A 17,440-nucleotide genomic window follows, 5' to 3' on the forward strand; every position below is an offset into this window, starting at 1 on the left:
GACATAAGATAAGATAAAAACCCTGACAAAAGATAAGTAAATGGAGTGAACAGTTAAAAGGATAAACAATTGTAAGATATAATAGTGAGGAAAGTTTTACCAATAAGAACCACTGCTTTGTTACAGGAGGTTTTTGTATAATGGTGTAACACTGAACTGTTTTGCATTATGACCTGCAGGTAAAGATGAGTCAAAGAAAAGCTCCGGGGAGACTTTATAACGTTCTTCTTAATGTACACAGTGAACTCTGTTTGTACACACAAACTGAAGTCACTGTTACAGTGTCCTACAATATTACAGCTTCATACACTGGACTAGGACAGAAACAAAACAAGACTAGCGTGCTCACAGATATTAATCAGCACAATTACAAAGTACAGTATAGTCTGATGTGTGCGTCTGTAGGTTTGGTCATCACCCAAAGTATTGGACTGATTAAGATGCTGACGTGATGGTGGCCTAGATAAAAAGGTGAGGGATCACAGAGGATGTTACTATTCATCTTGAGGAGAACATGAATGCTGTACCAAACTTCATGACTATCATCAAACATGTATTTAGACGTTTAAGTTGGAAAATCACAACAATGTAAACTTAATTGTGGCAATTGAAATCCTGATCTGATGATTGCAGTAGATAAAATAGAAATAGAAATTTCATCTATCCAATAGTCATCAAGATATTTCAGCCTCTGTCAAAGTTGTGGACTGACTAAATGACTGACAGTGACATCTCATAGAGTCATTCAGCTAATGTGGCTACAACAGTAACTCAGAATTTACAGAAGCTTTCTAAGGAAATTGATGTTGCGGTAAAAACTAACATTCAGACATTTATTTCATTATTCAAGCTTAAGCAGTGAAACTGAAAGAACTGGAGTTACAGAAGACAGAGCTGGAGAAGCAGAAGACTGAGGTGGACAAACTAAAGCAAGAGCTTCAAGGTACTGTGTGGAGAACACTGTAGCCATCATGATGTGTAGAGAGCAATGACAGATAATACTACATCAAATCTACAAATTAAAAAACAACAACAATCGAAGCTTTTACATTTATGTTGTGAATGACTGATATTTTATTGTTTTAATCTCAAACTAAAAAGAAGACTGAAAGAAAAGAAGACTGAGGTTGACAAGTTAAATCAACAACTTCAAGGTTCTGTGTGGAGAACAAGTGATGATGAAAGTGATTTACTTTCATCATGAAAATAAATCAAATGAGAAAGAAAATCATGCAGAGGTGGCTTGAGTAGCCAAAAACTGTACTCAAGTAAAAGTAATGTTACTTCTCATGAACAGTTACTCAGGTATAAATGAAAGTAGTCATCAAAATAACTACTTGAGTACAAAAGTACTGCTTGAAAAAGTTAATTGAGTAGTTACTGATTGAATAAATAAAATAGAAGAAAAACACTGGCACATTTCTGTCTTATTTGAAGTGGGTCAGGCTGAAATGTTTCCAACCACAGATGTTCTTCATCAGGTGAAGAAGTGAACACACACCTGTATTTATTTTAGACACAATAACAAATCATCTGTGGTAGGACTGATAACAGAGCTCCAGCAGACCTGGGCCCAGCTGCCTCTTAACAGAATGTGCATGAGTGCATAACATAACAAAAGTAGTGCCTTTGTTTCCAAATGTAACAGAGTAAAAGAACAGATGTTTCTCAGAAAATCTACTCAAGGAACATTAAAACTAACTACATTAAAACCTGTTCAGAAAATACAAATTACCCCTAAAAGTTACTCAGGTACATGTAACAGAGTAAATGTAACTAGTTACCTCTGAAATCAGGACACTGAAACACTGAGTAAACACATTACAATTCATTCTGTTGCTGATGCCTGAATTCTCCTGACCAGTTTAAGTGCTTTTTAACACAATATCTAAATGTTCAGTGACCAAAGCCAAGCTTGATGAAGACAGCCATGGTGAAATACATGTATCTATCAAACATAAGTGTATGTGTACACAGGTTACAGACAAATATGTCATGCTGTGACATTTCTCCAGCACAAACAGCAGAGCTGATCCCCATTAAAGCCAGGAGTAATGTCACAGAAAACCAGGTGGAGGCTCTAAAGAGAGATGGAGAAGGTAAGACTGAGAACTAAACCAGCAATTCAATATTTCATTCCAGAAATGTTTCTACCGCCACTTTGAGAAGTACAACAATGTTCCACATTGACAGTGGCTCCCTGAGCAGGACAATGTGCCTTGTTAATGAGTGATCATCACCATCATCACCAGCTCTTGTTCTTCCAAAGTCAGACTTTATGATTGTGCTGGATTTTTTTTATCATCTAACCATTGATTCTGATGTCATCTCAGCTAATTAACAACCTGAGGGAGATCACTACATCTGACTGTGTCGTTAATGTTTGAACAGGTCGGGCTGATCTGGTAATTTCTGGTAATGATTGATCAGCATGAAACACTATTTAAGGCTGAGGTGAACACAGAAAGTACACAGTAGAACTGAACAGCCCATCACTTTGAGAATGGAGATGACAATGTGTTTTCCTCTGTTGCTGCTGATCTGCTCTCTCTGCACGGCTCAGCTTCAACCAGAGTCTGACAACCACATTATTCCACTTGGAGATCAAACTGAAGCTGAGAGAAGAGAACCAACAAATGCTACTGACCAACAACAAGGATGTAAACAAGACATCCATGCTGTGCTGAGAGAGATGAGCGCCTCGTTGGCTGAACAGAGGGTGGAGATAAGGCACTTACAGAGAGAGAATGAAGGTACAGTAGTATGTAAGGTAGTGAGGGAAGTTATATCAATCAGTTAGAGGAAGTTTTTGTATAATGGTGTAACACTGAACTGTTTTGCAGTATGACCTGCAGCAGGTAAAGATGAGTCAAAGAAAAGTTTCGGGGATACTTTATAACGTTCTTCTTAATGTACACAGTGAACTCTGTTTGTACACACAAACTGAGGTCACTGTTACAGTGTCCTACAATATTACAGCTTCATACACAAAAGGACAGAAACAAAACAAGACCAGCATGCTCACAGATATTAATCAGCACAATTACAAAGTAGAGTATAGTCTGATGTGTGTGTCTGTAGGTTTGGTCATCACCCAAAGTATTGGACTGATTAAGGTGCTGACCTGAGGGTGGCCTAGATAAAAAGGTGAGGGATCACAGAGGATGTTACTATTAATCTTGAGGAGAACATGAATGCTGTACTAAACTTCATGACTATAATCAAATAGTTATTGAGACAATTTAGTTGTTGATAAATGTTAACCTAACTGTGTTAATTGAAATCCTGACCTCATGATCACAGTAGATAAAATATAAATATACATTTCAGTGTCAAAGTGGTGGACTGACTGAATGACTGACAGTGACATCTCATAGAGTCATGCAGCTAATGTGGCTACAGCAGTAACTCAGAATTTACAGAAGTTTTTTAAGGAAATTGATGTTGCAGTAAAAACTAACATTCAGGCATTTATTTCATTATTCAAGCTCAAGCAGCGAAACTGAACGAACTGGAGTTACAGAAGACTGAGCTGGAGAAGCAGAAGACTGAACTGGAGTTACAGAAGACTGAGTCGGAGAAGCAGAAGACTGAACTGGAGTTACAGAAGACTGAGTCGGAGAAGCAGAAGACTGAGGTGGACAAACTAAAGCAAGAGCTTCAAGGTACTGTGTGGAGAACACTGTAGCCATCATGATGTGTAGAGAGCAATGACAGATAATACTACATCAAATCTACAAATTAAAAACAACAACAATCGAAGCTTTCACATTGATGTTGTGAATGACTGATATTTTATTGTTTTAATCTCAAACTAAAAAGAAGACTGAAAGAAAAGAAGACTGAGGTTGACAAGTTAAATCAACAACTTCAAGGTTCTGTGTGGAGAACAAGTGATGATGAAAGTGATTTACTTTCATCATGAAAATAAATCAAATGAGAAAGAAAATCATGCAGAGGTGGCTTGAGTAGCCAAAAACTGTACTCAAGTAAAAGTAATGTTACTTCTCATGAACAGTTACTCAGGTATAAATGAAAGTAGTCATCAAAATAACTACTTGAGTACAAAAGTACTGCTTGAAAAAGTTAATTGAGTAGTTATTGATTGAATAAATAAAATAGAAGAAAAACACTGGCACATTTCTGTCTTATTTGAAGTGGGTCAGGCTGAAATGTTTCCAACCACAGATGTTCTTCATCAGGTGAAGAAGTGAACACACACCTGTATTTATTTTAGACACAATAACAAATCATCTGTGGTAGGACTGATAACAGAGCTCCAGCAGACCTGGGCCCAGCTGCCTCTTAACAGAATGTGCATGAGTGCATAACATAACAAAAGTAGTGCCTTTGTTTCCAAATGTAACAGAGTAAAAGAACAGATGTTTCTCAGAAAATCTACTCAAGGAACATTAAAACTAACTACATTAAAACCTGTTCAGAAAATACAAATTACCCCTAAAAGTTACTCAGGTACATGTAACAGAGTAAATGTAACTAGTTACCTCTGAAATCAGGACACTGAAACACTGAGTAAACACATTACAATTCATTCTGTTGCTGATGCCTGAATTCTCCTGATCAGTTTAAGTGCTTTTTAACACAATATCTAAATGTTCAGTGACCAAAGCCAACCTTGATGAAGACAGCCATGATGAAATACATGTATCTATCAAACATAGGTGTATGTGTACACAGGTTACAGACAAATATGTCATGTTGTGACTTTTCTCCAGCACAAACAGCAGAGCTGATCTCCATTAAAGCCAGGACTGATGTCACAGAAAACCAGGTGGAGGCTCTAAAGAGAGATGGAGAAGGTAAGACTGAGAACTAAACCAGCAACTAAATATTTAATTCCAGAAATGTTTCTACCGCCACTTTGAGAATGGTTCAAGTACAACAATATTCCACATTGGCAGTGGCTCTCCGAGCAGGACAATGTGCCCTGTTAATGAGTGATCATCACCAGCACTTGTTCTTCCAAAGTCAGACTTTATGATCGTGCTGGATTTTTTCTATCATCTAACCACTGATTCTGATGTCATCACAGCTAATTAACAACCTGGGGGAGGTCACTACATCTGACTGTGTCGTTAATGTTTGAACAGGTTGGGCTGATCATTATTTCTTGTTACTCCTTTATGTCAGGCGGGGGGTTAAAGGGGGGGACTATGGAAAGGGGAAGGTGGACCCAAATGCAGTTACAAACGAGAGGCAAGGATATGGGGAACAAAAGGCGAGCTTTATTAACAAAAGCTGAATTTCACAAAAACCAAGGGAGTCAAAAGTCAAAGTAACAAAAGAAAGCAAGGCAAAGTAGCAACAAAATCAGCAAGACAAAGTACAAATCAAGGCAAAGTTCAAATCAAGAATACAAATGGCAAAATCCAAAATCCGAAAACACATACCAGAGACGGGGGAACAAGGGACAGGCAGGAGCAGGAACATGGACGAGACAGACGCTGACAAGAACAATGACCAGACAGGGAGTGAAGGGAAACACACAGACTAAGTACACAAACACTGATGACAAGACAAGGAACAGGTGAGGTGGACCAACAGGTGAGATAACGAAGGGGAGGAGCACATGAGAACATGAAGGGACCAGGGCAATGGACAGAGGGAGCCAGAGGGAACATAGGAAAAACACAGGAGAACTTAAAGGACACATGAGGGCATGGGAAAAACAAGACACAAGACAAGATACAGAGACATGGAAATCAAATACAAGAAAACACAAGACAAAACCAGACAAGAACACGACAGACAGATCTACAGTCATGACAGTACCCCCCCCTCAAGGGACAGCTCCAAGATGTCCCTCAAAACATGAGTCCAAGTGAGGCTGGGAGGGTGGAGGGGGGTCAGGAGGAGGGCCAAGGTCCAAACAAACAGGAGGGTGGAGGCGAGGACTGGAGCCCACTGGAGGCCGGGGGCGTGGACTGGGACCCTCTAGAGGCCGGGGACGTGGACTGGGACCCCCTAGAGGCCGGGGACGTGGACTGGGACCCCCTAGAGGCCGGGGACGTGGCCGGGGACGTGGACTGGGACCCCCTAGAGGCCGGGGACGTGGCCGGGGACGTGGACTGGGACCCCCTAGAGGCCGGCGACGAAGGCGTAGGCGTTCTGGAGGCCGGCGACGAAGTCGAAGGCGAAGGCGCTCTGGAGGCCGGCGACGAAGTCGAAGGCGTAGGCGCTCTGGAGGCCGGCGACGAAGGCGAAGGCGCTCTGGAAGCCGGCGACGAAGACGAAGGCGTTCTGGAGGCCGGCGGCGAAGGCGAAGGTGTGGGCTGGCACCCACTGGAGGCCGGCGGCGAAGACGTGGGCTGGGACCCACTGGAGGCCGGCGGCGAAGACGTGGGCTGGGACCCACTGGAGGCCGGCGGCGAAGACGTGGGCTGGGACCCACTGGAGGCCGGCGGCGGAGGCGAAGGCTGAAGCCCTCTTGAGGCCGGATCGCTGACTGGGAAACCCTCCTGGGCCTTGGCCGGACCACCAACAGAGGTTCGCAGGGAGCTGGTGGCCTGTGAGCCAATAAAGGGTCGCTGGCGGCAGACGACCTCGGACTGGCCTCCGACCAAGGAGCTGGCACTGGACTTGGCGTGGGACTCGGCCGGGCCTCCGACCGAGGAGCAGGCGCTGGACTTGGCGTGGGACTCGGCCGGGCCTCCGACCGAGGTGCAGGCGCTGGACTTGGCGTGGGACTCGGCCGGGCCTCCGACCGAGGTGCAGGAACGGGACTCGGCCGGGCCTCCGACCGAGGTGCAGGCGCTGGACTTGGCGTGGGACTCGGCCGGGCCTCCGACCGAGGTGCAGGCGCTGGACTTGGCCGGGCCTCCGACCGAGGTGCAGGCGCTGGACTTGGCGTGGGACTCGGCCGGGCCTCCGACCGAGGTGCAGGAACGGGACTCGGCCGGGCCTCAGACCGAGGTGCAGGAACGGGACTCGGCCGGGCCTCAGACCGAGGTGCAGGAACGGGACTCGGCATGGGACTCGGCCAGGCCTCCGACCGAGGTGCAGGGTCTGGCCTTGGCATGGGACTCGGCCGGGCCTCCGACCGAGGTGCAGGGTCTGGCCTTGGCATGGGACTCGGCCGGGCCTCCGACCGAGGTGCAGGGTCTGGCCTTGGCATGGGACTCGGCCAGGCCTCCGACCGAGGTGCAGGGTCTGGCCTTGGCATGGGACTCGGCCGGGCCTCCGACCGAGGTGCAGGAACGGGCCTCGGCCGGGCCTCCGACCGAGGTGCAGGAACGGGCCTCGGCCGGGCCTCCGACCGAGGTGCAGGAACGGGCCTCGGCCGGACCTCCGACCGAGGCGCTGGGACGGGACTTGGCATGGGCCTCGGCCGGTCCTCCGACCGAGGAGCAGGGACGGGACTTGGCATGGGCCTCGGCCGGTCCTCCGACCGAGGAGCAGGGACAGGGCTTGGCATGGGCCTCGGCCGGTCCTCCGACCGAGGAGCAGGGACAGGGCTTGACATGGGCCTCGGCCGGTCCTCCGACCGAGGAGCAGGGACAGGACTTGACATGGGCCTCGGCCGGTCCTCCGACCGAGGAGCAGGGACAGGACTTGACATGGGCCTCGGCCGGTCCTCCGACCGAGGAGCAGGGACGGGGCCTCGGCCGGTCCTCCGACCGAGGTGCTGGGACAGGACTTGACATGGGCCTCGGACGGTCCTCCGACCGAGGAGCAGGGACGGGCCTCGGCCGGTCCTCCGACCGAGGAGCAGGGATGGGACTTGGCATGGGCCTCGGCCGGTCCTCCGACCGAGGAGCAGGGACAGGACTTGGCATGGGCCTCGGCCAGGCCTCCAACCGAGGTGCAGGGATGGGCCTCGGCCGGGCCTCCGACCGAGGTGCAGGGATGGGCCTCGGCCGGGCCTCCGACCGAGGTGCCGGGACGGGCCTCGGCCGGGCCTCCGACTGAGGAGCAGGGACAGGCGCCATCAGGTCCGCCGACTGAAGGCCACAGGCAGGAACAGGCGCCATCAGGTCCGCCGACTGAAGGCCACAGGCAGGAACAGGCGCCATCAGGTCCGCCGACTGAAGGCCACAGGCAGGAACAGGCGCCATCAGGTCCGCCGACTGAAGGCCACAGGCAGGAACAGGCGCCATCAGGTCCGCCGACTGGAGGCCACTGGCAGGTGTCGACCGGGCCGCCGACTGAAGGCCACTGGCAGGCGTCGACCGGGCCGCCGTCTGAAGACCACTGGCAGGCGTCGACCGGGCCGCCGACTGAAGGCCACTGGCAGGCGTCGACCGGGCCGCCGACTGAAGGCCACTGGCAGGCGTCGACCGGGCCCGCCGACTGAAGGCCACTGGCAGGCGTCGACCGGGCCGCCGACTGAAGGCCACTGGCAGGTGTCGACCGGGCCGCCGACTGAAGGCCACTGGCAGGTGTCGACCGGGCCGCCGACTGAAGGCCACTGGCAGGTGTCGACCGGGCCGCCGACTGAAGGCCACTGGCGGGAACAGGCGCCATCGGGGCCGCCGACTGAAGGCCACTGGCGGGAACAGGCGCCGTCGACGGGGCCGCCGACTGAAGGCCACTGGCGGGAACAGGCGCCGTCGACCGGGCCGCCGACTGAAGGCCACTGGCAGGTGTCGACCGGGCCGCCGACTGAAGGCCACTGGCAGGTGTCGACCGGGCCGCCGACTGAAGGCCACTGGCAGGTGTCGACCGGGCCGCCGACTGAAGGCCACTGGCAGGTGTCGACCGGGCCGCCGACTGAAGGCCACTGGCAGGTGTCGACCGGGCCGCCGACTGAAGGCCACTGGCAGGTGTCGACCGGGCCGCCGACTGAAGGCCACTGGCAGGTGTCGACCGGGCCGCCGACTGAAGGCCACTCGCAGGTGTCGACCGGGCCGCCGACTGAAGGCCACTGGCAGGTGTCGACCGGGCCGCCGACTGAGGGCCAGCTGGAACCATTGTCAGCCATGCCGTCAAAGGGGATGACCCAACTGGCATCGGCTGGGCAGCCAACATAGGAGCTGGGTATCGAGCTGAGGCATGGGCTGGTAGCTGTGCTGTGGCTGAGGCGTGGTCTGTGGCCGGAGCTGAGGCGTGGTCTGTGGCCGGAGCCGAGGCGTGGTCCGTGGCCGGAGCCGAGGCATGATTTTGGGCTGGGACCCCAGAGCCTGACTTCAGGGAGCCAGGACGTGGACGGCTCGTCGCTTTCTCGGTGGGGCCTTGTAGGCCAGCCGGGTTCCACAAAAAGGAGACACTTCAGCTGAGACTGAAGTTGAAGCATGGGCTGAGGCATGGGCTGAGGCCAAGGCATGGGCTGGGGATGGAGCTGAGGCATAGGCTGGGGCTGAGACTGAGGCGCCAGTTTGGGCTGGAAAGCTGGGAGCTAACTGGGAGTTGCGGCTGTTTAGTTGGGCAACCAGAGTTCTTCTGAGGTCAGCCACTTCAGTTATTAGCTCCACAGCGTATGGAACCGCCCACAACCAAGGCCTGTCAAATATGTCCCTGTTGAACTCAGCTAAAACCTGTAGCATTTCTTTTACATTTGTTTTAGTGTCAAGATTTCCCCATAGTTTCTCCTCAATGACCATGATCTGTTTGCTGAAATCTGCTGGGTCCATTTTACGTGGTCTGGTCATTCTGTCAGGCGGGGGGTTAAAGGGGGGGACTATGGAAAGGGGAAGGTGGACCCAAATGCAGTTACAAACGAGAGGCAAGGATATGGGGAACAAAAGGCGAGCTTTATTAACAAAAGCTGAATTTCACAAAAACCAAGGGAGTCAAAAGTCAAAGTAACAAAAGAAAGCAAGGCAAAGTAGCAACAAAATCAGCAAGACAAAGTACAAATCAAGGCAAAGTTCAAATCAAGAATACAAATGGCAAAATCCAAAATCCGAAAACACATACCAGAGACGGGGGAACAAGGGACAGGCAGGAGCAGGAACATGGACGAGACAGACGCTGACAAGAACAATGACCAGACAGGGAGTGAAGGGAAACACACAGACTAAGTACACAAACACTGATGACAAGACAAGGAACAGGTGAGGTGGACCAACAGGTGAGATAACGAAGGGGAGGAGCACATGAGAACATGAAGGGACCAGGGCAATGGACAGAGGGAGCCAGAGGGAACATAGGAAAAACACAGGAGAACTTAAAGGACACATGAGGGCATGGGAAAAACAAGACACAAGACAAGATACAGAGACATGGAAATCAAATACAAGAAAACACAAGACAAAACCAGACAAGAACACGACAGACAGATCTACAGTCATGACACTTTAATGACTTGTTTTTCATGTCAGGTCGTTCAATGTTTACACTCTGAAACTTCAGTGAGGATGATATTTGTATTGATCTGATGCTGTCGTTCTTACCTGTCAGTGTTATCAGCCATGAGGTGATTTTATACATGATTTTGACCTTCGATAATGCACATTTTTGCAAAAAGAATGGCTCAAGTATTTAAAACTACATTCAAACATATCAGCCACAATCTTAAAAGGACTAAGAGGTAAAGTGAATAACATTCATGATGTTGTGCTCTGCTGGGAAACGTTATGTCATATCATTGATGTGGATTCTACTTGACATGCACCACCCACCTGAACACTGTTGCAGACAAAGTATTTCCCTGCTCACCAACAACAATGTTCCATGTTGGCAGTAGCTCCCCAACAAATCAGAGACAAGCGCACTGTAATGAAAACAGTGATAATTAAATATCTTTCACCGTCAAGATTGTTTCCATTTGAGACACTTTTGATTAATTTCAGCACAAACAGCAGAGCTGATCTCCATTAAAGCCAGGACTAATGTCACAGAAAACCAGGTGGAGGCTCTAAAGAGAGATGGAGAAGGTAAGACTGCGAGCTAAACCAGCAATTCAATATTAAAACAGTTTAGTTCTCATAATATTTGTCTAATGCAAAACCGTGTGTGATGTGAATAGCACAACAACACTGAGAATAATATGTGCCTTTAGATAACTTCATTTTGAAACATGCTCATCGTTGCTGTAACATCAGTCACTTTAAAACAAGTTTGTTTCTCTCTCAGTCAAACAGGTGGCTTTCTCAGCTTCACTGTTGGCTTCAGGCTCTGGAACTCTTGGACCATTTAACACACACACTCTTCTGGTCTTCAGACACGTCGTGACAAACATTGGAAACGCCTACAACCCAAACACAGGTACTCAAAGTCACAAAATTGAATAATTAATTTGAAATTCTGACTATGTCGACATCAACCTGGATGACAGATGTTGCAGCAGTTGATTCTTTATTTAAAATGTCCCACAGGTTTTTTCATTGCACCAGTGAGAGGAGCCTACCACTTTGAGTACTACATATTTGGACATGGACATGCTTCACATGGTTCAGGTGCTGTGTTGGTCAAGAATGGAGAACATATTTTTATTGCGTATGAACATCAGCCATCTCATTATGGGAGCTCTGCTAATGGTGTCACGCTGCTTCTAGAGGTCGGAGATGTTGTGTATATGCGTCAGTGGCATAACTCAAGGATATTTGACAATGAAAATCATCATACCACCATCAGTGGTCATCTGATTTTCACCATGTGAGCAGGAAACTCCTTTTTCTTTAATTGTATGAAAACCTGCCCACACTGTAGTGTGTATCACTACTTCTTGATGGATGTGTCATTTCTTTCTCTTTTATATGACAGCTGATTTACATCAACAATCTTTTTGATCAGAAAAAGTTTATGAATTTATCATTCGCATTTTCTTTCTGATTTACATCAAGTCACAGTGATGGACAGCTAGAGAACTTGTGACATTATTTCAAACACTAGATTAGAGAAGTGAACTCATTTGTGATAAAAATATGGAAATGTTTGCTTTTTCTTAAAGGAGTCATCACCTGTTTTTTTACATATCCAGTCCCTCTTGGATCGCTTTGGATCAATTCTTAAAACATATTAGAAAAAAAAAAAAATTTTAAAAAATCAAACATAGAGCTTGTTCTGACACTTTTTCATACTGCGACTTTCTCAAGCGTGATTATGCGCGAGGTTTTGACCGGTCCGGATGTGCATTGCATTAATATGTAATGAGGCACGAGTTGATTGGCCGCAGGAAGGACAGAGCCGGAATCGGGGGCTAGCCTGCATGCACACAGACTCCAAAACATAAACAGCCCCCTGTCATGGCGCACACACTAAATGACGAACCTTACGGAATTCAGGCATCATACGAGCCGAAGTCGGAACCCGAACGGGAGAGTGAAGAGGCAGAGACGGTGGAAGAGACACGTTTACAGCAGGATGTCTCTGAATGGTAAATTCTTCTTTTTTTTTCTTCTTACTTTTCACACTCGTGTTTTACATGTAAGATCTGAGTTTTAATGCTGGCGGTCACGATGTATGGCGTGAAAATGACAGAGAAGTAGGCAGATTCGGCGTGCTCACTCAGAAAGTCTGGCTGAGGACGGCTGTGAGCCGATGCTCATGCCAGCTTATGCAAGTAGCCTCTTGTGTTAACGTCACCACAGGAGCAGAGTCAAAATCTTGTGCTTTAGGAATGCACACAATTGTGCGCTATTCCTGTTCGGAAAAAGAGCCAAAGCGAAAAAAATTAGCCACTTTCAAACTCCAGCTTTTCAGGCAAGTTTCAACAGAGGTCCAACACCAATATGCATGATTTAACAAGAGAAATTGCGATTTCCGGGTGATGACTCCTTTAAGTATCTAAATATGATGACGTACAGAATTACTCTATTTTGTTATGATTATAAAGGCTGGATGACAAAGGTTTGCATCAACAAACATATGTACATATTAAACCTTTTTAATATTGTGTTCTTGTGCATTTGAATAAAAACATAAAGATATCATTGCATTACTGTGTGTGTCTTTTCTTCAACACGATACATTTCTTTCAGATGAAATATCCTCTTATTGTGAGCAGAAGACCAAATAAATGTGTCTTATCAGTTTGGACCTACAGAATTTAAGATTCACCAAAAGTAATTTATGAATGGACAACTGTTAAACCCACAACTCAAACATAAATTGTACTTTAATGAGGAATTTCACTAGCAAGGACCACACCTTCAACAAGATACGTTTAAACGATTTATTATGAAAGAAAGAGAAAACAAAACGTTGAAAATCTTAGTTCTTTGAGCTCTTCAAGTGCGTTGTAGGGAAGTTCTGTAGAGAAGGGGGGACCACGAGGGGGTCCGCTGCTGCCCGAGTGCGGCGGCGGACCCCCTCGTGGTCCTACGAAGGAGAGGAAAGAAAAGAAGAAACAGGGAGAGAGAAATTGGGTGGGGGGGAGGGGCGCAGAATACGAGAGTGAAGACGAGGAGAGGGTCAGGTGGTTATTTATAGGAATATCAGAAGTTGGCGCTGTTGAGGTGTGGTCCTGCTCCTGAAACTTCGCCATATAAGCTTCAATTCACTAGCAAGGACCACACCTTCAACAAGATACGTTTAAACGATTTTTTATGAAAGAAAGAGAAAACAAAATGTTGAAAATCTTAGTTCTTCGAGCTCTTCGAGTGCGTTGTGAGGAAGTTCTGTAGAGAATCCGCCGCCGCACTTGTGCAGCGACGGACCCCCAAAAACCTCCAATCATTTAAGATGAGATTGTGCAGATCTGAGATCTTTGAGATCTGAACGGATGTAGTGGTGAAACGTTTGGGAGGACCAGCTGTCCATGGGCCGCATGAAGTGTTCTGGGATGCCTTTACGGGAGGCTGAAGTGGCAGCTCCGATCCTGAAGGAGTGTCCGGAGTAGTTAAAGCGTAAATTACCAGACAACGAGAGCATGTGGCGAAAGTGATGGTGGAACGAGAACGAGTAGCCATTGTCCGGATTCGGAGACGAAGAGACAATCTGTCATAGTTATGCTCTGACATTAGCAGAATTGCAAAAAGTTAGCAATGGTTTGGAAGGATTCGGTGGTGATTGGACCTTGGAGTAGAAGATGGGTGTAGGCGGACCAGATCGATTGGTTTTAGTTGGCTTTAAATAGAAACCAATGGTCTGAAAAGCGAGACGAGTCTGAAATGCATGCATGGCGGCTTTGGTCGATGTGAATGGTTGAGGTGGTGAATTCGGAGCACCTGAGGAAAGCGAAAAGCAAGCAAGAACATGGCTTCCAGGGTTCGGGCGACTCGAGGAGTGCCATACCCGGCACGGATAGTGTGGAGGCAGATTAACTGCAAGTCGGCAGAGAGAGGAAGATGGTGAGGGCTTGACGAACCGTTAACAAACTGCCGGTTATTGTCTTAGAAAAGAAGCTGATACCCCTAAGGTAAGTTTGATGATGTGATTAATTTTCATGGTGGAATGGGCGTGAGTACTGAAAGAAGTAGCGGTGATGAGATTGAATGACGGAAAGGTTGTGTTGTTTTGGTCGTGAAAGTAATGGAAGCTTTCCAAGCTGTCCAGGAGTAAGAGAGGGTCGAGGGTGATAGGCTGTTGATGATGGAGCTCTGGGAGTCGCTTGTCAGGGGTATATGCTGGATTTACAAGTTGAATGGGAAGGTATCTGCGTGAGGTGCCAAGCTTCTGAACTTCTGGCATTCATTGGCGAGCTTTGAGGGCAATTCTGCCGCAAACTATCTTCCATTGTAGAAACCCCCCAAAACCAGCCTAAGGAGCAGCATCGATGTACAGATGGATGTCGTGCGGGTGAGTCGGTTGGTCGTCGTAAAAGAAAATGATTCCGTTCCAATTGGTGAGAAGCTTGAGTCACGGACGGTTTTCGGCAAGGCTCGAGCTATCCATGGAGATGGAGGTCAAGAGTGATGGGACGGAAGAAGTGATGGATGGCAGGTTGGAGATAAAGGCTCGCCCTTGGGGGATGATGTGTAAGGCGAAGTTGATGTGGCCCAGAAGGGACAGAAGTTGACGTTTGGTGCGGCGCGGGGCGCAGAAGAAGGTTCGGTTGAGCTTTCCGGCTGGGAATGAAGTCTAAAACTTTCCGAGAAACTCGAAGGATGTGGAGGGGCCCTCTGTTTTCTCTGCGATGATTGGACCCCAAGGTCGGAGAAAACTGAAGTCAGGGTAACCATGCCGGAAGTGGGTGGCGATGAGGTGGGGGTAAATTGTTAGACTGGATCCAGCTGAGGGCTTCAGGTGCGGTGTCGAAGAGTTTAGGCTGCTTTGCAACCAAAGGTGAGCCTAACGGCGAAGTAATATGTACCACGCCAGTGGATGTTGAAGAAACGGCAGACGTCGGGGTGAATAGGGAGGACTTTGAAAGCACTGGTCTGTTCCTGGACCTTCCTTAATTTCCTTCGCGAGCGTGCGGTCAACTGAATCTGTCTGGTTATGGTCGACTGAAGATTTTTTATTTCGAAAGAGATAGATGATAGCGTCTTCTTCTTCAAGTCTTTTATGAGGACTAGCTTTTGCGAGGTAGGTTGTACGGGCATTCGGGGTGGGCTTGGGCCCTGCCGCAGAAGGAGTAAACGTGGAGGAAGCGGCACCGCATGACGGGCCTGCCTTTCTTATCTACGCCGTTGATTACAGGAAAGATGACAGAAGGGGTAGATGACATCTGTTCTGGAGGTATGGGTGCTGGTTGAGCTGCCGACGACAGACGAGAGAAGGCTGAAGCTCTTGTTTGATTTTTTGTGCGGCTCAGTGTGGGTAGCTGTGTATAAAGTGAAGTTAGTGGTTGCCTGCTGAAGGGGAAGAACGGGTGCTGGCATCCCGGTGCCGATGACCCCAGCCGACATGAGCTGCTGGGACTGATGGGGCTGGGAGATGGAAGCTCCCTGCATCCCTGCATAGGGCGCTGGCACCCGGTGCCAGGAGCCCCGGTTGAAGCGAGGTGCTGTGGTTGCTGAAATTAGGCGGCAGAGGGCGCTGGCATCTTGGTGCCAGGAGCCTTGGTTGAAGCGAGGTGCTGTTGTTGATGGAAACAGGAAGCAGAGGGCACTGGTATCTCAGTGCCAGAAGCCTTGGTTGAAGCGAGGTGCTGTTGTTGATGGAAACAGGAAGCAGAGGGCACTGGTATCTCGGTGCCAGGAGCCTTGGTTGAAGCGAGGTGCTGTTGTTGATGGAAATAGGCGGAAGAGGGCGCAGGCATCTCGGTGCCTGGAGCCCTGGTTGAAGCGAGCAGCTGTGGTTGTTTGAAACCAGAAGCAGAGGGCGCTGGCATCTCGGTGCCAGGAGCCCCGGTTGAAGCGAGCTGCTGTGGTTGCTGGAAACGGGAAGCAGGGGGTGCTGGCATCTCGGTGCCAGGAGCTCCGGTTGAAGCGAGTTGCTGGAAACGGAAAGCAGAGGGCTCTGGCATCTCGGTGCCAGGATCAGAATCAGAATCAGAATCCTTTAATGTCCCGCAGACAGGGAAATTTGTTAGTCGCAGCAGCAGAATATTACGAGAACAGAGCGATAGCAAAATAGACAATAGAATAGACGCTATAATTAAAAAGGGAAAGAAAATATAATCGAATCGACGTATATACATATTTACATGATGTAGTGCAAGAATGGACAGTAATTTTTATATACAGACAGGAGCCCCGGTTGAAGTGAGCTGCTGAGGTTGCTGGAAACAGGAAGTGGAGGGCACTGGCATCTCGGTGCCAGGATCCCCGGTTGAAGCGAGCTGCTGTGGTTGCTGGACACAGGGAGCAGGGGGCGCTGGCATCTCGGTGCCAGGAGCCCCGTTTTAAGCGAGCTGCTGTGGTTGCTGGACACAAGAAGCAGAGGGCGTTGGCATCCCAGTGCCAGGAGCCGAGGCTGGAACAGGCTGTTGTGGTTGCTGGAAGTAGGCAGTAGGGGGCACTGGCATCCCTGTGCCAGGAGCCCCCCCAAATGTTAGCTGTGGTGATGGCTGGAACTGGATGGCGGTGAGACTGTGGCGTTTGCCCTCGAGGTTGTAGGTTGCTGTGGCTGATGATGATGATCCTGATGGAAGTCGGAGGGTCCTGGAATCGATCTGGGCGCTCCCTCTGGAATTTAGTGATGATGAGAAGTGGTGGCGGAAACTCAAACAAGTTGTTTGATCTGGCAGAGGATCTCTGTCTCTGCTTTTGCTGCGGCTCTTTCTGTTTTCTTTGGGCTGTGTTATTTGATTGTACTGTCCCTTTAACAAGAGCGTCGACGTCACTGCCTGTAGGGGTGTGCGTGATGATGTCCCCCGGAAGCGATCTGGTGTTGACGGAATCAACGGCCATGAGTTTGTTTTTTTTGTTTTTTGTTTTTCTTTTCAAAGATTAGCTGTTGTGATGCTACAACTGGATGACAGTGGGCACCATGACGTTGCCCTAGATGTTGTAGGTTGCTGGTGTCGATGATGAAAATCCTGATGGGAATTGGAGGGTCCTGAAATCCATCTGGGCACTCCCTTTGGAGTGGAGTGATGACGAGAGGTGGTAGCAGAAACTCTAGAGTCATTTGATCTGGATGAGGATCTCTGTCTCCACTTTTGCTGCTGCACTTTCTGTTGTCTATGAGCTTTCTGCTGTCTTTGGGCTGT

General features: G+C 48.6%; 1 protein-coding gene across 5 annotated transcripts in view; it reads left to right on the forward strand.

Moving 5' to 3' along the window:
• The window catches only part of LOC115577865 (glutamate--tRNA ligase-like), a 96,443-nt gene that overhangs the window by 59,574 nt on the left and 19,429 nt on the right, over nucleotides 1-17,440 (forward strand). For 4 of the 5 annotated variants that reach the window (XM_030410747.1, XM_030410748.1, XM_030410750.1 and 1 more), the window contains 2 exons: nucleotides 4,737-4,820; nucleotides 10,752-10,835. In XM_030410747.1, the coding sequence (XP_030266607.1) occupies nucleotides 4,737-4,820; nucleotides 10,752-10,835 (168 nt within the window). Of the gene's footprint in view, nucleotides 1-2,472; nucleotides 2,754-3,488; nucleotides 3,666-4,736; nucleotides 4,821-10,751; nucleotides 10,836-17,440 lie in introns of those variants that run through there. The other variant, XM_030410751.1, reaches the window with a different exon arrangement.

The sequence above is a fragment of the Sparus aurata genome, unplaced genomic scaffold (genome assembly GCF_900880675.1).
Source record: "Sparus aurata unplaced genomic scaffold, fSpaAur1.1, whole genome shotgun sequence".
In the NCBI taxonomy this organism is placed as follows: domain Eukaryota; kingdom Metazoa; phylum Chordata; class Actinopteri; order Spariformes; family Sparidae; genus Sparus; species Sparus aurata.